General features: G+C 34.4%; 1 protein-coding gene across 1 annotated transcript; it reads right to left on the bottom strand.

Annotated features, from left to right (window-relative positions):
• Positions 1 to 2,822: 2,822 nt before the first annotated feature.
• Positions 2,823 to 18,541, bottom strand: LOC130623509 (serine/threonine-protein kinase 36-like). The gene is made up of 20 exons (XM_057438997.1): positions 17,922 to 18,541; positions 14,782 to 14,922; positions 14,315 to 14,392; positions 14,039 to 14,169; positions 13,848 to 13,896; positions 13,614 to 13,681; positions 13,437 to 13,527; positions 12,886 to 12,927; positions 11,647 to 11,740; positions 11,360 to 11,439; positions 10,192 to 10,381; positions 9,853 to 9,995; positions 8,340 to 9,292; positions 6,993 to 7,909; positions 6,311 to 6,428; positions 5,889 to 5,949; positions 5,629 to 5,758; positions 4,502 to 4,574; positions 4,118 to 4,214; positions 2,823 to 3,151 (listed from the first exon to the last, which is right to left on the bottom strand). Exons 1-20 carry the CDS (start codon positions 18,012 to 18,014, stop codon positions 2,999 to 3,001), a joined length of 3,702 nt encoding a protein of 1,233 aa, XP_057294980.1. The 5' UTR covers positions 18,015 to 18,541; the 3' UTR covers positions 2,823 to 2,998.
• Positions 18,542 to 23,830: the final 5,289 nt, after the last annotated feature.

Here is a 23,830-nt window from a genome sequence, read left to right as displayed (position 1 = left end):
ATATCGAGAATTACATTTTTTGAGCAGAAATGGCCTCACAGGTGGATTTGATTTTTATTTGTTCTGACATTTGTTTGAGAGAAACTGAATTCGATATCATCTCGAAGAATGCTTAGTTACGTATACACATTTACGATAACCCTCTTGGCTCGCTTCTCGTGCAATTCAAAAGCACTTCTCTTCTATGATCCAAACAGTTCTTTTCTGTATTCTCACACTTCTCTTCTGTATTTTGCACTTAACACTTCTCTGCATGAGGTGCTACACTTTCTCTTCACAACTAAATTTAAAAATCTGGTCTGCAGTTTTTCATCAATGGTCTATATATTTTACATTTTTTGCGAGAAGTACACTTAGCTAACATGTGCTCAATTAAACAATAGATTTATATTGCAGCAGGTCCCATGGCATGTGCATGAATAAAATAATATTATTAATCAATTCAGATCAATAGCAGAGTAGTTAATTTTATTTTTCGAGTCGTTAAAATCATGGTAGTGTCCCAAGCAAACTATATGCTTTTTTATGAGAATATACTTTATATAAACATCTGGCTGGGGTTTTAAGCTGAAAACAGTAGGACTTTTGTTTGGAACAATATCATGTTTTATTAATCAGAGAAGTGCCATGGGCCATCGTAGCATCCGACCTGTGTTTTTACAGCTGATCCATATTGTCCAAGAAACAACAACGACCCAAATTGCCCGAACCCATCCCATTTTGTCAAATAAAATACAATTTTTTATGATGTGTTTACTTCAGAGTACTGAATGTAGCAACCTGACAAACTCGTCCCCAGTGCCTTTTGTCTCTTTTTTTTTTACTGAATGGCGAGACGAAAAAAAAAGAGACAAAAGGCACTGGGGACGAGTTTAGCAACCTGAATTCTATTTACTTTTTTTTTCTCGTCATCATCGTAATCATCGGCTTAAAATCCATTTTCCATACTAGCATGGGTAGGACGGGTTATTCCAATCTGATTTAGACTTTGTTAGTTATAAACTCTAATTCTTTGGGATTAAGTCTGTCCTTATTACCTCCTGCCAGGTCTTTTTCGGTCTGCCTATGGACTTTGCCCCAATAACACTACAGTTTCTTAACCTATTTTCCAAACATCTCAATGTATCAACTCAACATGAGGACAAAATCTCCAATATTAAAAAACGTCTGCTTCTTAGCTGATCTGATCTCTTTTTGTCTTTCAATCTCTTTAAACATTCTTAAAGTGGAACCTGTTTGCATCACTTTTTCCAACACCCTCTGCACGAAAAAAAGAGCTTGGTGGTGTAAAAACATAATTTCTGTATTTAGACGTTACCATAGCCCAATAGGACGTTTTCATAATGCCTGTTCGATAAAACAAATGACTTCTCATTTCTAATTGTAAAGGTGCCACATAAAGTAGTAACATACTATCAAAGACATTTTAGTTGTCAATTGGTGCTAAAGAATCGTCGCCCAACGTCCAACATGGCAGGTTTTGTAACTTCATCAACTAATGTTTTAGCCAGAATGATTAAGCAATATGCTAAAAGGACATTTTGAAAAAATCTATGAGCAAGTTCTATAGACGACCCTTAAATTGTATGTCATGATATTGATACTTTTCAGATTGAAACAGCTTGTGGCGCTTTACATAAATGTATTGGCACCACCTATACGTCTCAGATAACACCCTATATGTTTCTGATAAAACTATAGACAACGTAATTAGGAAGCCACACGTTAAGTATTATTGAATAGTTTGGTCAGAATGAAATGGTTGCAAGTCCTGATAAATATCCTTTTCTGTAGGAACAGTTGGTATTCTGAATTCCAATAGAGTTTAACTTTTTTAGGGGTTTATATAGACTTAAAGTTACGTTTTAACTTACATGTGAAACAAGTGTGCAGGGATATTTCTTAAAAAACGAAAGCTCTTGCACGTATACGTAATTTTCTCAATCCGCTGCAAGTCACTCGTTTATTTAACGCATATATTTTGTCACAATTTAACTATTGCTCTCTTGTGTGGATGTTTTGTAATTAAAGGTCTCATCAAGTCCACACTAGTACCCATCGTCGGGCATTATCAGTGAGACACAGTGACTTCTTGACTCGATTGAATCTAAACTCACTTTACTAAAAAACGTTCGTGAGTTATAGAAGTGTACAAAATTATAATACGTGTTAATCAAAATATGTTGAGACAAGACAACAAACGCATTAAATGTTTGACAATTTTTTTGACACATATTTTGAAAAATGAGGAAAAACTGCCTCCGTTTCAATATTCTTGTCCAAGCTCAAGAGAGGAGTCTGTGTTAGAATCCCTGGGGTCCGCAATAATTATGAACTTAAGAGATGAAGGTGAAAATAATATAAAAAAATAACAATCAGGGAAGGTTAGATAACCCAAAGTACTTTTCAGAAAATACATTATGTGTTAACGCGATCGTAACTGTTGAGAGCCTCTACTGAAGGTTTCACTGTTTTTCCTAAATCCGCATTGTCAAGCTTTTGTCATATATGTCACTTTGTTCAAATGCATAACCACAGCATAGCCTCGTGATAAAATGCTTTTCACACCAAGAAAGGTAAAAATGAGACATTAACAAAAAATGTGTTATAATTAGAATATATATTAAATATAATAAATAAGAAGTATAAACTTTTATAATTTTCTGTAAATTGAAACTTTCAACTTTTTTTGTTGAAAAACATAAAGGTTACTTATAGGCGGTGTCTGAAGGTAGCGACGAGTACTGTTGTGGTAGAGCGTAATATTTTAAATGAATAAAGACATTAAAAGAAAAATAGGTAAAAATATTTGAAATTTAAGATTTAACTTTATAACTTTAATTTTTTTACTTCAAAACAAAAACAAAGTGAAAATAAAAAAAACTACAGCTTCATTTTCTGATGACACTCCATAATCCAATATATAGGGCCTTCCTCGATACTAGATGATTAAACGGAAAGCAGTCCTCTTTTCGTATAGATAAACTCCGATTCACCATTATTTTTGATTAGGAATTTTACTCAACAATTTCTGACAATGACGACTAGCTGACACACTTATAGTGCTGTGTATTGATGACATTCGTGACAAGTTTACACTGCTCGACAACAAGCTAGCAAGTTTACCTTCAATGTCAGCTGTTACAAGCATCTAAAAGTTTAAAGTACAAAAACAAAGGATACAAACATACATTACACTACGTTCCCTTGGTCACTTTTTATGACCAATACATGCACAAAACAGATAGATCTTCATTTCCACATTGTAACTCTTAAAAACAAAGAACAACCGGCACATAGCAGACATCAATAGCTATTCTATTTAATACCCCAAAATTACCCCTTACCTCGAGGAAACTCTTAAAAATAAAATTTAATTTTTGTGAGAACTACTTTTGTTTCTTGGCAAGTTCTAATATTTCGAAAGAATTAAATTTCGCGAATTCGCGAAAAAGGCTTTGAATGGCACTTGCTTCTTAATTTTCACCGTTTTTCCAGGGCTTTTCAATTGGGTACATATAAATACTGGTTGTAATTCCCATACACAGTTTAAGTGGATCCACCGAAAATAGAAAAAAAAGTCAGTGTAAATCCTTTTTTAAAAAGGAAAAAATCTAAATTTTGCGAATTCGCGAAAAAGGCTTTGAATGGCACTTGCTTCTTAATTTACACCGTTTTTCCAGGGCTTTTCAATTGGGTACATATAAATACTGGTTGTAATTCCCATACACAGTTTAAGTGGATCCACCGAAAATAGAAAAAAAAGTCAGTGTAAATCCTTTTTTAAAAAGGAAAAAATCTAAATTTCGCGAATTTCGAAAAGCGAGTTCCCTACTAATTTTCGCGGATACTATTTTTTTCCCCGCTAAAATTGATTCCGTTAAGGCATTCAATACCTTAACGAGATTTTCTTAAATTGCACGACTTTTCCCTGTTTTCGCGAAGAATGTCCATAGGTACCAACTGCAATTTTTTCCCCATTTTATACTATATATATGCAAGTATTTGTTTCTTTCTTCAGTCCTCTTGTACATCGTTCTTGTTTTCTACAATTTGCAAAAATTAATCTTCACGAAAATTAAAGAAGACTAGAATAGAAGCAATTGAAACAACTAACCTTGTTACATAGAGAGTTTCGGAAATACAATCTTAATGCCCACAATGCAACATCTTGAACTCCTGCATCGCTGTCATTACATGCCACGTCGAGTAAACTAAATGATGAAATGTAAAAACAACAAATAAAAGCAAACAAACAAACAAACAAGCAAACAAGCAAATGCTGTAATCGAATGTTCTAATCAAATTAACACTAATTTCATACAGTTGTTTTTTATCGTTCTATCACGAAAGATTGACATTAATTAAACTCGGCGGAAAAAGTCACAGAAAAAATTAAAGGTCTGATTTTTCTATGTAATAAATATTTTAAATTCGTATTAGCCAAACTCACTATGTAAAATCTTTAAATTTGGGTGACAACAAGAAATGTTATAATTACCGCAGTGGTACTTTATGTTCGATCAATGTTGGAAACAAAACAGGGGAATGCCGAACCATGTTACCCAAAGCACCTAGATGTAAACAAATAAACCTTGACGATTGAGAACTAACGCATGAAATTCAACATATATAGTTCTACAAGACATTTGGTTGCTTATTTGAGTTTATTGCTAAACTCAACATCCTCTGTATCAACTCTGTCCTTATAACCTCCTGCCAAGTCTTTCTCGGTCTGCCTCTGGGCTTTGCCCCAGGAACTATCAAGACTCTACACTTTCTTACCCAATTATCCCCCTTCAATCTTTCCAAGTGCTCCAGCCAATTCAATCTTCTTATCTGGATAACATCTTTAATTCTACAAACACTTATCCTGTTTCTTAGGTCATCTGAACTCTTTCTGTCTCTTAGACTGGCGTTACACATCCACCTAACCATTCTCATATCATTCCTTCCTAAACGGTCAAGATCTTCCTGCTTCACTGCCCATGTCTCACTACAGTACAGCATAACACTTCTTACACAGGCCTTATACAACCTACCTTTTACCTCATTGGCAAGACTCTGCTAGTCAACAAAGGAAGTAACTCTCTGAACTTTTTCCTTCTTCCAAAACCCCCTTAACTGCCCAACATCACCTAAGTAACAGAAGTTCTCAACTATTTCTAATGAGCCACTGTTGTACATCATTAAAACTGGAAATAATTCATTCTCTATAATCTCACCTTTGCAACACTGATAATGATTCTTCCAAGCTACCCTTTTCTCCTCCTCTGTGCTAGCCAAAACACCTTAGGTTGTATATAAATTTAAACATTTTAATTCTTTGTTATCCCCACCTTTTAGGTTACTTTAGGTTACTCCATTAAAATCATAGTATTGTCTCGCTTCACCAATAATTCAGTCATTATAACATCTTCATATCGCTTAAAAGACCAGAACTAATGTTCGCAAAAATATTTTTTCGCGAAATTTTTTCCCCGTCAAAATTAGTTCCGTTATCACTGAAAAATAGTTATTCTTTTGAAAGCAATCCCGCGTTGAATCGAACATCAAAACTGTACTTCCGTGGAGGAAATATTTGAATATACAATGTACGAACAAGACAACAACAAAAACTCAGCTTACTGGCAACATTTGCTCTCACTTTGTTGACATTATCGTTAAGAAGATGAACCAGGATAGGTATAGCAATGGACAGAGGCTGATATAAATTGGCGTTGTGGTATGCCAGATTACCCAACAAGAAGCTGCATGCCTTAATAAAAAATGAGAAAAGTTAAAAAAATTAGCTGTATGTTGCTTTTAAAAGTCCTAAAAATCGTGAGAATATTTTGTTACATGAAGAAGAAACACGGTTGTTATGGAAACAGTTAAAACAAAATAACCTTGCGCAATGCAACATCATCACTTTGAACTTTGTCAGTTAAAATCGGGATGATTTTATGCCTAAAAAAAAGAACCCCTCAAAAAGCCATGTACGTTTTCTTACTCACAGTTTACGAGGCCCCTTTAAAAAAATGATAAATTAAACAAAGAATGGATTAACTGTACACACTTCCATCGTCACACAATCATCCTGATCGAGAAACATAGTAAAGAACACGTAATTGAGGATAAACAAAAATATCAAATCGTGATAGTAATTCTTAGCTGGAACCGCAGTTGTTCTAGTGAAGAAAACAACAAGGAAAGGAGAGACAGAAAAGTTTTTTAAAACACAAAGTTGTAGAGAAATTTTTTTGGATTTCATATTTTTTGATTTAATTTTTCTCAATGTCAACACCCCTAAACCAGAACTAGATCATACCTGGCTATGGTTGCATAAAGAGAACTGGTGTGACGTGATATGTTACCAAGAAGCATGCAAGCTCGTGTGGCAACGCAAGGATTTGAACTTTCAATAATATGATAGAGATCCGACTGATCTAATAAAAAAAACAAGAAAATGCAACGATGTAGTAACAAACTCTGTATTTAGATGATTTACTTTATGCTTAGCAAAAAAAAAGTCCAAATATAATTTAAACATTCTCTGGTCAAACGCGTTTTGATTCCACTACTTGTACACTGTTTACCTTACCAGTGGAAGTAACAAATAATTATCTCGCATAAGGTATGGAGTTCCTGCAATTTATAAGTTCTTAAAATAAGCTTCCGTCCATACTAGCATAGCTACACCGGATGACTCTTTGGTTTCCCACCCAACCATCTTCCTAGGGTGTGTAGTGTATACCTGTTAGTACGATTTTATATAATTTATCAACTATACTAGACTAGTCATGAATATTGCAGAAATATCTCCTATGTGGGACAGTATCATGCAGTGTAAAAAAGGCCAGTGAGGTGATATGAAAAATAAAATAATACATGGACACATGAACTATCCTAGATTTAAAAGCGTTGACACTATGATTACTCCCAAAGCATTCTTAAAAAATTTTCCAGTTGTAAAATAAAACCTTTTTTCATATAAGTAATACACACGTTACCTTCTGCAAACAACTTTAAAACTGCACACGCAGAATCTGGTGAGTATCTTGCCAAGTGATTTACCAGTGCAAGCGAGTCACATAAAACCACTGTGTTCTGTTGATCAATCATAAGTTTCTTGAATAAATCCATTTTGTCTTGATCGGCCAACATGGTATTGAACTGAGATACAAACATATCATCAGTTAGAACCAAGTGAGCAATCAAACCCACAACCGTATTAATATCATTTTTTTGTGAGTTTGTCAATAACATCAGAGATAGCGAAACATCTGTTTGGTAAAACGAGCAAAGAATTTCATACGATAGCGACTGGTCCATTTCTACAGCCAAAGGCAAACACAGCAGTCGAACAAGAGTATCTTCCAAGTTTATCATTTTAGTGTAATTGATGACTTGGTTGTTAGTTTTATATTTAACAAACAGAGATTGGCGAGTTTCTTTCTGTATGAGCAGACCAAAAATAGAAAAAAGTTTTGGCAGATCGTCTTCGGAAAGATTTTGACCTAAATTATTTGAAGAGCGGGTTAACATGTCGTTTACCACGTGAATTAAGCATGAGACTCCATTGCACGACAAAATATCAGGATTATAACCTGCCATGCCCTCGGAATTATTGAAGCAACAGAATAATATTGAACATAATTTCTCAATATAAAAATGTTTGGGCTCATCCCTGCAAACACGAAAATATAGAAAAACAATGCTATCATATTTCCCATGATTCAATGGAGTTTTCTTTATAATGTCGGAGTTGATAACTGTGGATGATACATCATCAAGAAACTGCTGACTCAGCTTAAACTGGTTATCATTTTGAAATTTGATGTTATGCATGGTGATAAGAAGCAGTAATGACAACTTTGTGTTTTTATCAGCTTGAAGATAATCGCACTCTAACGAGTTGGATGAGAAACTAAAAAATCAAAAAGTATTTGTTGGGAAAATTTTGCTAGAAAAAACTTTTTCGCAGATTTGATAAAATGCTGAATTAATTTCTGCATGTGACGGAAAGTAAAGAATATTGTGAGGATTAATTCTCGTGGATAATTAAAATGTTACTCGGTATTTATCATAGAATAGACATGAGAAGAATAAGACATTAAAAACATTTTGTGTTTCTTTGGCTTGGTTGATATAACTATGAATTTTTACGCGCTGCGAAAAAAGAATTGATAATTATATATTATAGAGTTAATACTGGGTTGTAATAAAAATACTGGCGATTTTTTGTAGCTTTGCCGTCACTTTGATTTTCAGTCTGAATTATTGATAGCTCTCCGTTCCTTACAGTGGCTACACCACCGACATAATGGTGGTAATAAACCAAAATGAAATATAACTACCTGTCAAATTGCACATCACATGAATTCATCAAGTAAATACATAGGTCATACAAGGATGCTTTCATAGAAGGGTCAGTAGCTGTCAATAATAATGATTGTATGTGTGAACAGTGATTAACAACTTGTTCCAAGACTTTCTCCGATTCGCAAAGTTGTGCTAGTATTCTTAGAACAGACTGAAGATTTACTTTTCGAGTTAGATCTTTTACTATTAAATTTAGAATCCATAGCTGTGAACCATTGTCAATGTGGTCTAAAAGTATGCTTTTAAAATTTAAATGAAGCTCTATTAATTGGTGTATTATCTCGTAAAATATTTGTAGCAACGGTTGTATCTTTTGTAGTATTTTTCCTGATGACAATATATCCTCGATAAGAAGAGAGTCCATTATTGTTGTCAAGTTCGTTTTTTGTTTGCCCGCAGCAACGAGAATACCCAGCATGCATTTTAAATAGGGCGTTTTAACTTTGTGGTGCTTATCATATGGATACGCCATGCAGGACTTCCAAGATTGAAACAGTTTAACAAGCTTTGGGAAAAATCTCTTGTTCAGACCTGTTATCACATTGATTACGATGGGTAGCAAATTCAAAACGTCAATTACGCACGACGTAAACCAAGCTTCCGAGTTGTCCTGATTGCTCAAGAGTTGATGTGTATAGTTTGGTATATCATCAAAAAAATTAATTGAGTCAAGAAGCTTGACCTTAATGTCACTACTAGCGCTTGCTTCTAAGCAATTTCTTAATATTTTCAACAACAAACGCAGTCTTGATCCCCCTTCCATTAATCCTCCGAGTACATTTTTGATCGAGGTGTCTAAGCCTTGTTGAAATTGTAAGGGAAGTTCATGCGATTGCATTATCGATTCGATGTCACAATTATTTGAGGATGATTTAAATTCGTCTGTTTGATCAAGCAATGTATTCCATTCGTCATCACTGTCAACATCCTTCAATAAAAATTATTGGCACAAAGACTCATAACAGGCTTGTTGAGAACAAACTTATTTTTCTCCAACATAAATCAGAATTACTTCTGATTTGCAAAACAAAGCTGCGCCTAATAAAATAAAGCCACGCTTCTTAAACAAATTTTGATAGGACTTTTGAATAAAGAAGCACATGTCTACATTTCTAACTTACAAGCAAACATAAACAGGTAACCGTTAGTAGATAGACAAGTTTCTTGCAACCGCTATGAAGATGAAATAGCACAAAAAATCACTCCGTACACAAACTTAAAAGTTAAAGTTACAAAGTGACTACTTGTGCCACAGGATAGAGCTCAAGGAGTGGATACAAAAAAATGGTGTTACAGTTTTTACATTTTGATAGTAGTCTAAAATTGACATCTTTAAGATGATGTCAGCATTTCTGAAGTTTATACAAAAATTAATGATTCACGATTTTTTGCTATGTTAAAAAACAGCAAAAAGGTGTGAATTTTTGAAGTCTCCTAACCAACATAAATATCTTACAACACAGTGAAAGACAAAAACGTAAAACTCACATCTTCCTCTTTCTTTGATATTGAAGCATCAGTCTTACGGTCACTACCTTCAGCTATTCGTCTGTCCAGTTCTGCTTCCCTGTTGAAATCTGCAGAAATCTGACTGCCACCATCAGAGGATAGAGAAGCCTCCATTAACTGAACTATATTGATGAAGATAGATACATTAGAAAAGTTACAAAGATAGAATGTTAAGTATACATCAAATAACAAAGTGTAAAAATGGGTTATTTTTCGTAGTTACTTTAAAAAATACAACCAGGTCATGGTAAGCAAATCAATTGAACACCCTGAATCACAAGATGAGAAAAAGCCATTAATTTAAACATATTAGAATACCTTCAGTTTGTTCCACAGAAGTTTTTGAAGCAATTCGATTTTTCAACCTTTCTTTTGATGACATTTGTGTTTTACTTGAATCTTTCGTTGGTATGTTTTTGTTTTGTTCATTTGTTTTTTCATTATTTTTTGATTTCTGATGTTTGTGCAATCGGTCGATCCAGCTCGGTCCTTTACCTTTCTCCTGTTGCTAGGGACACAATAAACAATTCAAATCAGAAATTTATTAACATTTTTTTATAAGAATGTGGTTTATAAGAATATCATAATTTAAATATTCTATAAGAAGGCGCACCTAAGTGGGCACTGCACTTTAAATTTAAATAAAAGAAAATACTTTCATGGTATTAAATTTCCATAAGAATAATTCTAATGATTTGTTTGACAAGAGTATTCCATTATCACTTTATGTGAATAAAATTGCCCTCAATTTCATCTTGAGTTTATATGTTGCAAGTATTTATTATCACAAAACGGTATCATAAAGAAGATTTTCGTAGTTTTACATAATTTCGCAAATTTGGTCAAAATCTGTGAAAAACATGAAAATCAGTAGCATTAATATATGTCTTAAATCAATAACGCAAACTGTAGCTACGGACTTAAACTGTGATTTCAATGAGGACCATTTTTGATGTTAGGTATCAAGTAAATAGATGCTGTAACAGTAACAAAAAAATATAGAGATATTGAAAAAACAACAAAATAATCAGGCTATGTAGGAAATTTTTTTTTTTTTTTTGTGGGCTGTTTATTTTCAGCTGACAAAAGTCTGCTTTAGGTGTTGGAAATGTCTATTGGAATTCTTTAATTTATTTTCATACTACAAATATAAAAACCCTAGAGATCAAGCATTAATAAAAACCATGGTTGATGTAAAATTTCTGTTCCCCTCATACTCCACCGCCTACCTTGGTATATACTGATAGAATTTTAATTTCAAAGGAGTACATGTTGTGTTTTCGCTGCATAAGGAAACAGGTTTGCACTAAACCAATTCTTGTCTCTTTGTGAGATCATGTTACTATGTTAAAAAAAATTTTACTGGAATTTTTTAAATCCATCCTGTTTTCCAGATGCATTCATCTGTTTGGTGAATGCATCTGTATTTTTAATAAAAACCCCAATGTCAAGAATACTGAAATGAATACAATATAAATGAGAGCACCTTTTTTTCTCGTGCAGCATTTACTGCATGCTTGTCATCAAAAAATTTCGACTTTGACATGTCTTGATCTATGGAGTCAACTAAAATGTAAATGTGATATTAGAGTACACACGTTTTTAAGGAAAGAATACCATGATTTGTATATGATCACAAATTAAAAAGCAATATAATTTCTTAATACATACTGCTCCTCACATACTTCAATAAGATGTGCCTGATTTTCAAGCATACGGCTTGTGATAGAAAAAAGGTTTCACAAACGAAACTTTATTGTGAAGTTTACTTACAGTTAATTAAATCTTTAATGAATGGATGATAAAGTAACTTTGGCCAGGACAATCTTTGGCGAGGATCTTTTGTCAACAAACCTTGCAAGAAACTCTGAAACAAAACAAAAACTATTAGCAGGATAGTTTGCACATAGTCACGTACCAATATGATGCTTCATCAGATTCGTGGACTTACAAGATAATTTAACAGGTTTTACAGTTTTCCTATTTCTTTTATTTTTTAAAAAAAATATTTGTTTTAGTATTGCTAAATCAACAAAATAACTATAAGAAATGTAAACATTCCCGCATATTGCAGGAAAATTGTAGGAAAATAGATAATTCTATTTAAATTAATCTTTTGCATTAGAGTGTATGTATGACAAAAAGAATTTTTGTTCCATGTGGTTAGGGTAATTTTTTTGCTTTAAAACAAACTCATCCAATCATCATCATCATTCTCGGCTTAACGTCCGTTTTCCATGCTAGCATGGGTTGGACGGGGTATATTAATGACCCTCTTCCAATCTGATCTAGACCGTGTTAGATCTAAACTCAACTTCCTCTGTATCAAGTCTGTCCTTATAACCTCCTGCTAAGTCTTTCTCGGTCTGCCTCTGGGCTTTGCCCCAGGAACTATCAAGTCTCTACACTTACTTACCCAATTATCCTCCTCCATTCTTTCCAAGTGCCCCAGCCAATTCAATCTTCTTATCTGGATAACATCTTTAATTCTACGGAGACTTAGCCTGCTTCTTAGCTCATTTGAACTCTGGCGTTACACATCCACCTAACCATTCTCATATCATTCCTATCTAAACGGTCAAGATCTTCCTGCTTCACTTCCCATCTCTCACTACCGTACAACATAACACTTCTTACACAGGCCTCATACAACCTACCTTTTACCTCAATTGACAGGACTCTGCTAGTCAACAAAGGAAGTAACCCTTCTTCCAACACCCCCTTCACTGCCCAATGTATCACCTAAGTAACAGAAGTTCTCAACTATCTCCAACATTAATGAAAGTACATAGGTTTTAACAAAAAGTGAAACCTTACTCAATCAATAATCCATGAGGATAATAATTTCTTATGGCCGATGTCAAGTAATTTGCATTTTAAGTGTTGTGAAATGTCTCCACAGATTTAAATAAAGCCGCTAAAAACCTCCCTTTAAATTCTATGCCCTACAACCCACTATTGGAAATAAAATTTTGTTATAAGAGATTGGTAAATATAGATCATTACATATACCTTGAAGTCTGATTTAATGTCATCAGGCCATTTTATTGGGTCCTAAAATCAAACGTATATAATAATACCTGGGTGTTTGTTTAAAGGGTTGTGTCACAGCACTCCTTAGAGAGTAATTTTATTATTTCATGAGAACAGACAAAAAAATGTACTTAATACCAATGTGACTCTACGACAGGAGAATCTTTTTTGGATTTTATGGCAAGACGTGATAAATATACTGTTGAATGATTTGAATAATGGTCCCACGAAATACACATTTAATGCATCATAACAAAGCTCCCTCTTAAAAGAAATTCCAAACATCCATCCCCACTATGGTTCACCATAAGATTGCCACAAAACAGCACATGTTCATTATGGTTTTATTAAAAGAAATATTAAAAAAGGCATTTTCGGTTCTAATATAACAATGGATGATGTTATGTCATACTCTTCGAAAACAATGATCTGACATTTGACAATGTCAGTACAGTTTTTAAAAAATAATTGCAGTGAAATTAAATTATTTATGCACATTTTAAAAATAGTTTTAATTAGATTTTGCCAACCTTGCGTATTAAGCTGACCAATTGAAAAATACTGTTTGTATAAAACGGTGGACTGCCAACAAACAATTCATACAATATACAACCTAAAGACCTAAAATTAAAAAATAGAAGCATATGCGTCAAAATAAAAAACAGTAAAACAGTGATTTATTCACAGACTGCAATAAAAACTCTTACCATAAATCAGATGTGTGGTCGTATGGTTTCTCCTCCACTAATTCAGGAGACATATATAATGGAGTACCCTATATACATAAAAACATTTACACCTTGTGCATTGATGTAGAAAATTGAATCGACCATACAGCAGAAGCATGGATTTAAATCTACAAAACTGTAAAATTAAGTCAGAAGGTGCTGAATGTAAATATAAGCATAATAAATTATATCTTTTATCCGTTGACACTTTACCTTTATTGATGTCAGGACTAATGTTTGAAAACTCATTGCACGTGCAAATCTAAAAAGAGTATACACTCTGTGGTGTTTAAAGTTTTTTACCTTAAAAAGTTTTTCACCAAATTAACAGTCATGTCTTACTTACCTTAGTTAGCATATTCATGCCTTACTTACCCAAGTTAGTTCATTTATGTCTTACTTACCCAAAATCACAGAGTTTGACATTTCCTCCTTTCGTTAATAAAATATTTTGTGGCTTCATGTCTCGATGTAAAATCCTGTGAGAATGAAGATAATACAATGCTTCACACAACTGAGCGGCAATTTTTTGCACCTAAAACAAAATAGTATTGTTGTCCAAGCTGTAACATAGACAGCCTTCATGTATGCACAGCAGAACAAATGTGTCCAGCTTTTTTTTGTCATCTAAAAGAATCACAAGAATCAAAAAAATATTTAATTTTTCAAAATGTACACACTTGATTTTCTGGAAGTCTCTGATCATCCTCAAGTACTTGAAATAATTCACCTTCAGCATATTCAATAACTACACAAACCTGAAAAAAGATGTTACACAATATTATATTTTTTGTGGGTGAGAAAGTATGGGTAGCCCAGATTGTTAGTTTTAGGAAAAAGGCGGTTACATAAATCGGTTACAAAAATTATAACATATAAAAATCAGGCATTGTAAGCAGATATTTTGGAAGTACACTTGATTTTTTTGGATGTATGTTTATAAGCATGTTTATAAGGAACTTTACAGTTATATATATAGTTGTCTTTAACTTCATTTTGCAGGGTTACCTGCCTAAAAAATTAACAATAAAATAGCATAGAAGATAGCAAAATTATAGACCTTTTGAAACCTTTTTTATATTTCTTATAAAATAACAACTATAGTTGCAGTATTTTCTTATTATCTAAATTTTATAAAAGTAAATACCTCTCTTTCGGTTTCAAATGAATCCAACATGGAGACAATATTTTTATGTTTCAAATTTCTCATAATTTCAATTTCACGTTGTAAATTACGTAACTCTTTCTCTGTACGATTGCTCTTTGGAATGAACTTCATTGCAACAACCTAAAAAAAGTAAAAAATATATATACTAATATGACAAGAACAACATAGTAATTCTTGATGTTATCAGTGCTTTAAAATTAGCATTAAAAAACTTTAAGTGGAATAGGAAGGACGCTTATTGTACACAAGTGACCACGAAACACAACTGAAATTTCAGGTTGTTTAAGACTTTTGACGAAGTAATATAAAAGGGAGTAATATTAGAATACATACAGAAAAAATTAAAATATGAAATAAAATATGTAATGCAGATACACGCCCAAGCTTTAATTTATGAAAGAATAAAGATGTATATACTCGTGTTTTCGGGCTTTTTTAAATCAGTTATATTCAAACAGCCAACATGACATTTAAGTTATTATGACTATGCTGATGATTATGCTCTATTGTTTTGTAATTTTACCATGTTATGCAGTGACTAATGATTTTAAAGATGCAAAATAACCCTTATGGAAAAGATTAACATATACATTTTATTGATTTATTTTATATTCCAGGACGCATTATGACTATCCTGAAAGTTTGAAGATCTAAAAGTTACTAAAACTAAAAATAATAATTTTTTTAATTTGTTAAGTTTCTTGTGTTTTTTTTCCAGTCTGCATATGTAATGATTTCCTTGGATCATTTATTAACGGCCAAGAAAGGGCCCTTTACAAAAAAATCGTGTTACTCTGTATAACCCATAAAGAATAATTAAAAAGGATTTTGAAATGTTTTGCTAACATCACTAAAACAATAAAAATACTCAATTGTAACCCTTCTCCCCTGTTATTGCACATGCTTCATAGGCATTGGTTCCAGGGCCTTGTGACCTTGTTTTTACTTACTTGATAGCTAAGCAAAACAGAGAAAATAACAGCTTCGCTGTGAATGCAAAGAGAACGTATAGCTTTAATTATCACATTGTAATCAGTAGCATAAAAAATAGCTTCTTTGACTTGTGTGCCAAGAGGGTGCCGATAAGCCGCAAACGCCCGCATATATATGGGCGAGTTCGGGCGACTTTTCGAAAAAAATTGGCAGTTGTCCCCTGAAACCGCCCACACTTTCCCGAACTCGCCCGGAACATTCCCGAAATGCAATTCCTTGTAACAAACCATGTGGACGATAGTTGGGAAGAAGGCGCTAGAAGAGAAAGGAGTTAATAACGTTTATATATAAGTTAGTTATAAAGTAAACTTTATCAAAAACCATCAAAAACAGTTCTTTTAAGAACTTCGCTACCACATAGTAAGTTTATTTTAATTTTTATAGTTTTTATGAATCATATTAGTGTCTATTTTTTTTTGTTTTTCGGGCATTGTTCGGGCCTATGCGGGTTTTTTCGGGCGAATACTTGAATTTTTTTCAAAACGCCGAACTCGCCCGAAAACGCCCGCACTTTTTACGGTGAATGCGGCTTATCGGCACCCTCGTTGTGTGCCATGGCACCACAGCACAAACATTATGCACACAAGGACCAGGATTTTTTAAAAAAAACCTCAAGCATCGTTTTGTGTTGTAACACAAGTATGTGGTGTTCCCCAAGGTTCTATCTTGGGTCCACTTCTGTTCTTACTTTATGTAAACGATATGCCACAAGCTTTAGTACAATGTGATCTTTTTCTCTACGCAGATGATTCATGTCTCTTATTTCAACACAAAGACATAACTGAGATGGAAAATGCTCTTAATACAGACTTCAGTAATTTATGTGATTGGTTTGTGGACAACAAACTCAGCATACACTTTGGTGAAGATAAAACTAAGTCTATTCTTTTTGCCTCCAGGGGAAAAATTAAGAAAGCAGAAAAACTTAATATTTCCTACAATGGAGTAGAAATCAAGCAGCATACGAAAGTTGAATATCTTGGTTGCATCTTTGACCAATCACTGTCTGGTGAGTCAATGGCCTTACATGTGACAAAATTAATGGCAAAATTAAATTTCTTTATCGTCAAAGCTCATTTTTGAACAAGGATCTGCGACGACTTCTTTGTAACTCTTTAATTCAACCACATTTCGACTATGCCAGTACTGTGTGGTATCCAAACCTGACAAAAGTTTTAAAAAAGAAGCTCCAGGTTGCTCAAAACAAATGTGTTCGCTTCTATTTACAAAAAAGTAGCAGATCACATGTAGGTGCTACGGATTTTAAGGAAATAAATTGGCTACCAGTTGGCGAAAGGTTTAAAGTATGCGTAAACAATCATGCATATAAATTTTTTCAGAAAAAATGTCCTCTGTACATGTCTGATGTATTTATTCCATCAAGTCATAGAAGAGCTTCGACTCGTTCATCATTCCAGAGGCTTGAACAATCTTGTGTAAAAACATCCCAAGGTCAACAGTGTCTTTCCTACCTTGGACCCTCCTTATGGAATACTCTTCCTAAGGGTCTTAAAAGATCTAGTACTACAAACAGTTTTAAACACAACCTAAAAAAGCACTATTTTGATGTTATAACGAGAAGGGACTCAGATGATTTTGTGAATTAAATTCATATGATCTTTTGATAATCTTTTCGTTTTCGTTTTGCTTATCTTTTTTTCTATAAGGGTAGAAATGGACCACAATGGAAATCTCGCCTTGGCTTGTTTTGTGTTATCCAGCCATCAAACATATCAACACTCAGGAAAATTGCATTTAATTTTATTTTATATTTTTTATGATACATTTTAATATTATATATAGTTTATTATTTTATTTATTTGTTTTCAATTTCTTTTTCTCTGCAAATATTTTTAACGATTTTATAATGATGGCAAATATAACTTACTTACTTACTTACTGACCGCACGCCTAAATGTGCAGGTGGAAAACAATAAATAATTAACAATGAAAATTTTGCATGAAAGCGATGTAAACAACAGTAAACTAAGGTATCAATTCCTTTTGCTTCGCTTTATCAGAGTAAAGAGTCGTCAAAAAATGCTTCATAAGAATTAGTTAAAAAAGAGGAAAATTAATTGAAAATTATCCATAACGAATAGCATCTTATTAGGTAAGTCGTTTACCTGGCCTGTGTACTTTTTTCTTCCTTTGTAAACTTTGCCAAATGAACCTTCGCCAATAAGCTCCAGAACATGATACTCCTCACCATTTGGCATTATGTATCTTTGCTAATCACATATATGTGTGCTTATCTAAATTATCTGTTCAAAAACTCCTTCCAACCCTCACAGACAGTGCAGATCCAGATGCATAGGGCAGCAGGCAAAACAAACATAAATCGCGTTTCTCTGGCAAAAGGTTTGTTATGGTATTTGGCAAGAACTTCATGTACCTGGCATATATACGGGAGCCTACGCTGCCCCTATCACTCATCGTCTCAGGCTTTTCCCCCCGAAGTAATTTATGACGCTGTTCTAAATCTTCTTCACCCTTCGCCTTTCGTTGCCGTGCTAATAAAGACAATTTTTCTCCTCCACTAATTCAGGAGACATGTATAATGGAGTACCATATATAAATAAAAATATTTACACCTTGTGCACTGATGTAGAAAATTGAAACATAGGTATGCTTTTAATCGACCATACACTGTCCCGCCATAGATGACCTTTTCTTCAATCAGTAGCTGCGCGGGGCCCCTTTGCTCACTCCAACATCATCTTCTCAATCCTTTGGTTTTAGCACCTCTGCCTCTCGCTTCTAGGACTTTACCTGTTTTCCTTGTTCCGAGAAAGGACATTTTGCATTCAGCTGTCCAAACCGGTTGGTAAGTGCATTTGTAACTCGGTTTTGGAATGTCCCCCTCTCCTATCAAGTGTGTCGGCGGTTTAACCAAGAGTTTCGCCGCGCCAGGCCTTGCCTGTATTCCCATAGGTGTTCTCGCTGCCACCAATTAGTATTTTGTATTATTATTAGTATTTTGTCCAATTATCCTAACAGGACCTTAGTTGACTTCATTGTGTCGGTTTTTAAACATGATTTCGCCTGGATAGTGGCTATCTTACTTCTAGCAATAAAAATAACAAATCTTCTGATACTCACAAGGCAAAGGTTAAGGAGGCTATTCTTAAGGAATTAAACCGTGGACATACTGTCGGTCCTTTTTCATATCCCCCACTACGTAACTTTCATTGTTCCACTTTAGGCGCTGCTCCAAAAAAGGATGGCACAATAAGGGTTATGTTAGATTTATCGTCTCTAAAGGGGAGTTTAGTAAATGATGGAATTTCAAAGGATCAATATCCAGTTTTGTACTCTTCTTTTGATGATGCTGTCAGCATGGTTATCCGTTTAGGCCGACATTGCTTCTTAGCTAAGCTGGACATAAAACATGCTTTCAGACTGTGCCCAGTTAACCTTGAGGACTGGAACCTGTTAGGTTATGAATAAAAAGGCCAGTATTATTTTGATATTGTGCTTCCCTTTGGAGATTATTATTATTATTATTTAAGAATATTTATACAGAATGTGCACTTCAATATAAAAATATTGCTATTAATATGCGTCCTGTTTAAAAGTTAAAATGTAAGAATAATCAATTAAAATTAGTTAAATATATTATACAATAAAATAAAATGAAAAGATCGTTGGTCGTTCGTTTTTCGCTATTTATATTTAATACATTTGCCGACATGCTGATTGGATCCTTAACTATCTTGCTTTTATAAAAACTTATTACACTACTTAGATGATTTCATTAGAGGAGAGAAAACAAGGGAGGCATGTTTAACAACATTAAAAGTAATTAAAGATGTATTTTCAGCGCTTCCTTTAGCCTCAGATAAGCTTGTTGGGCCATCACAGGTATGTACCTGGAAATAGAAATTGATACTAGCAAGTTCATTATACGTTTACCTTATGATAAATTTCAAGCGTTAATTAATACTTTACAACTGTGACGGGAGTAAAAAAAGTGTACAAAAAAAGAATTATTGTCTCTTATTGGCTCGTTGTCCTTTGCGTGTAAGGTTGTTAAATATGGCCGCATGTTCTTGAGGCACTTGATTGATCTTTCCATATCTGTGACTAGTTTGTTCCATCATATTAGTATTACTTCTACATCGCGAAAGGACATACAATGGTGGTGTGAGTTCTTGCCAACCTGGGACGGTGTGGCTATGATACAGTCAGAAAAAAGTTAATTCCTCCAGTTTAAATTTGTTTACAGATGCGTCCAATATAGGTTTAGGTGGTTTCTATGACGGTTCATGGTTCTCTATTAAGTTCACCAGGAAGGATAACAGTATTACATTTTTAGAGCTTTTGGCTATTGTGGTTGCTGTACACTTGGGGTGCCGGGTGAAAGGATAAGAAGCAGCTCACAGACAATGAGACATTGGTGCATATTTGGAGCACGGGTTCATGTAAATCGCCGATTGAGATTTTATTTAAATTCATCGCTTTCACAAACACCAGGTTAACTTATCGTTCTGGTTTCCGTGCGTATAAAAGATTTTGCTATCAATTGTCAACCCCTTTGTTTCCACTTCAGGAACTAACTTTACAACTCTTTGCTACGCACCTTGCGTCAACGATTAAATACAAAACCTTAAAAGTTGCTGCAGTACAATATGAGAGTGTTATTAATGGTCACAACACAATGTCAAATATGAATAGACTAAGATACACTATGCGTGGTATACAGAGAAGCTTGCCTAACATACCTACACTTCGCCTGCCAATCACCTCGGTTCATCTATCAGAGAATTTGTCGTTTTTGGAAGATAGCCAATTTCTTAACTACGATAAGGCTATTTGGCGTTGCTTAGTGTTAAATGGTGTTTTTGACCTGTCGCGAGTATTTGAGTAGGTCTCTCCTAATAATTACCAATGGGATCCTCTAAGACACTTATCATTCTGTACGTTAATGTCAAAAGCTCAAAAACTGATCCATTTAGAGCCGGCATTAAGATCCGTTTGGCCAGGATTAGTGGATGCCTTTGTCCCGTAAACGCATTTGCGCATTACTTATCATTTCGCGGTTTGGTCCCCGGTCCTTGGTTTTTTTGCATACTGGTGAATTTGTGATTCGGAAATATGTCAGTGCCATGCTCAATATATCCCTAAAATGCAGGGCTGACTTGAACAGACCCAGTTGTAGAATTGGAGGGGCATCAGCGGCGGCATTTTGCAGCATCCCTAATTCAGCTACAAAAATACTAGGAAGGTGGTCTAGCGACTGTTATCGTAGATATATCCACTTGAGTGACACTGTGTTACAAAACTGGTGTACTAACATTGCCAATGTTAATAAGATCAATAGGCTATGGGATGTGAGAGCTCTGTAGTGTACTCGCAGTATAATTTGTTGACATATTTAATTTGTCTTGGTGTTATTTAGTTTCTTTATTTAATTAATTCACAGTTAATGACTGTTTATGTATTATCATCTGTGAGTGTTACGTGTTGTCAGCTATGAGTGTTGGTGAGATAAAATATGGCTATGCCAGTCGATAACATTGTGGTTATATTGTGTTATTGCATTGTATCACGTCATATTGGAGATAATAGCAAATAACGTATATTTCTTGTGGTTCCTGTTCACAGTATGGGGAAATTTGGGTATGTCGGGCCTCCTTTGTCACACCTTTAGGCAGGTAATTTGTTGATATAAGTGATTGTAGAAACGTACCTGACATCTCTAGTGTACTCATCATGTGAATAGGAAACATGCGCCTGACGCTCAGGGCATGTCGAAGCCCCTGACTTTCAGGGCATCTCTCATACACCTGACACTCAGAATAAAAACATCACTATGAATAAAAACATTATTATTCTCTAATACACCATGGAAAAAAAACACCATAATTAGCATGTGCCTGACGTTCAGGACATGTCGATGCATCTGACGCTCAGTGCATCTTATCTGTCTCATGCACCTGACCTTCAAGGCATGAAGACGCCTATAATGCATATCCTGACGCTTAGGATATGCATTATATATTTGAGCAAATGACGAAGCACAAAGGAGGAAGCTTCATTTCTACCCACTTTCTAAAAATTTTCCATAAATAGTCTACGCATACTGAAGGTGTTGTATTTACTCATTCCTAGGGAAATATATTGTTTCTATCAATTTGTGTTATTATTCTGGAAGCCAAAGCAATTAAGATGGGGGCAATACAATTAGGGAATGGAAAAGAACACACGTTTACGGATGGCTTTAAAAAGAAAACCTTCCTTCGTTTGACCTGGTACTCGAGTTGCTAAACAATTGTTTTGAACTAAATAGAAATTTTCTCATAAGTTGCTTAGTAGAAAGCCCGTTATCTCCTTTTTACCCTCGTCCCTAGGGCATTTTGTATCTTTTCTGTCGTCTTTTTGTATATTTGACGATAAACGCAGCTCTGATGAGAGACAAAACGTCCTGGAGATAAGATGCATCAAGCAAAAGAAATTTACAAATTTTGAATACAGGTAATTCTTTAAGCGGGTGCTTATACAAAATACGTGGATCTCGGGAAACATCCCTAATGGTTGCCTTGTCCAAGATATTATTAAGTTTGTTTACATTAATTCTGTCACTTTGTTCAGGGAAAAATAAAAAAATGGCTAAACTGGACCCTAGGGTTTCTTTTTTATATCAGGACAGCAATTAGGAAAGGAGACAAAAAACCTTGGGATTCGAAATTTACGATGGCCCACAAGGGTCACAGTGCGAGAATTTTTTATACACTGCGCGATAATTCTAACTGTTGTGCGCGAGAATTTCGAAACTGTGCGCGAGAATTTATATTTGTGTTAGAAAGTTCTTATGAAAATCAAATTTATGCTATTTTACAGACCTTGGTCTGAAGTTTATCTGCAGTATCCTGGAACCGAGGTTGAACTCCACCACAGCGCCTCCCATACCATTTATGGAGGATTTATTTAGGTATCTCGGGGTGAGAGCAAAGTTGTTCTGTTTGTTTTCCAAATTCAAAATGAAGAAGTCAGGAAAGAGGTGAAAGAAGAAATTGAAAGAAGTATTTTGTCAAAACAAGACCAAGACCAAGCTTGTAATGGAGAATCCAGTGATATCAAGAACGAACAGAAGAGACATGGAAACATCACTACCAGATTGAACACTTTGTTGACAAAGATAACCAAAAAAAGTGTTCGTGCTGCTGGCAATGCTTCAACAAATAAAAAGGATATTAGAATCCAAGTAAGGTGGATGAGAGAGGTTGGAGGAAATTGGATAAATGTGAAACAAGCAGAGAGAGGAGGAAGCCGTTTCATTGCTTTAAATCAGGAGAATCAAACTTTCAAACATTTATTGACCAAAAGTCTGGATGTTTATTTTGGTGTGTGTGGAAAGAACTGTTTCAATGAAGACCGACTAGAAGTGACTGCAAAACTGGAAGATGTTACCAGTACTACAGTCAACTTACGGGACAGTATTCCAGATTATCTTAAAGAAAGGGGTTTGTTTCCATCAAAAACATGGTTTGTTTTGAGAACTAGTTTAAATGATAATGGTCCAGAGCTTAAAAATTATTTTGATTATGATTACAATGATGATTGTATGTCACTCTCTGATTCTGAGCCTATTACTGCTGCTGGTCCTGCTTTGAAACTTTCAAACATTTATTGACCAAAAGTCTGGATGTTTATTTTGGTGTGTGTGGAAAGAACTGTTTCAATGAAGACCGACTAGAAGTGACTGCAAAACTGGAAGATGTTACCAGTACTACAGTCAACTTACGGGACAGTATTCCAGATTATCTTAAAGAAAGGGGTTTGTTTCCATCAAAAACATGGTTTGTTTTGAGAACTAGTTTAAATGATAATGGTCCAGAGCTTAAAAATTATTTTGATTATGATTACAATGATGATTGTATGTCACTCTCTGATTCTGAGCCTAATACTGCTGCTGGTCCTGCTTTGAAAAAAAAAATTTGTGACACATGCTCGGGCACTTACTTCAGGTTTTGCATCAGATGTAAGCAAGATAAGGAGTTGAACAGTCATTGCAGAAAGATAGTCAAAAGAA

The sequence above is a fragment of the Hydractinia symbiolongicarpus genome, chromosome 13 (genome assembly GCF_029227915.1).
Source record: "Hydractinia symbiolongicarpus strain clone_291-10 chromosome 13, HSymV2.1, whole genome shotgun sequence".
NCBI classification, from domain to species: domain Eukaryota; kingdom Metazoa; phylum Cnidaria; class Hydrozoa; order Anthoathecata; family Hydractiniidae; genus Hydractinia; species Hydractinia symbiolongicarpus.
Note: the sequence above shows the minus strand (reverse complement) of the source record. Positions and strands in the feature narration are given on the sequence as shown.

Excerpts from the sequence above, each read along its gene's own strand:
- LOC130623509 (XM_057438997.1), bottom strand. The coding sequence starts at position 18,014 with ATGCCAAATGGTGAGGAGTATCATGTTCTGGAGCTTATTGGCGAAGGT. Across the intron at positions 11,440-11,646 it reads CATTAAAGATTTAATTAACT|TTGACTCCATAGATCAAGAC; the intron begins GTAAGTAAACTT and ends TTTACATTTTAG. Across the intron at positions 3,152-4,117 it reads GAAACTCTCTATGTAACAAG|ATGCTTGTAACAGCTGACAT; the intron begins GTTAGTTGTTTC and ends TTAAACTTTTAG.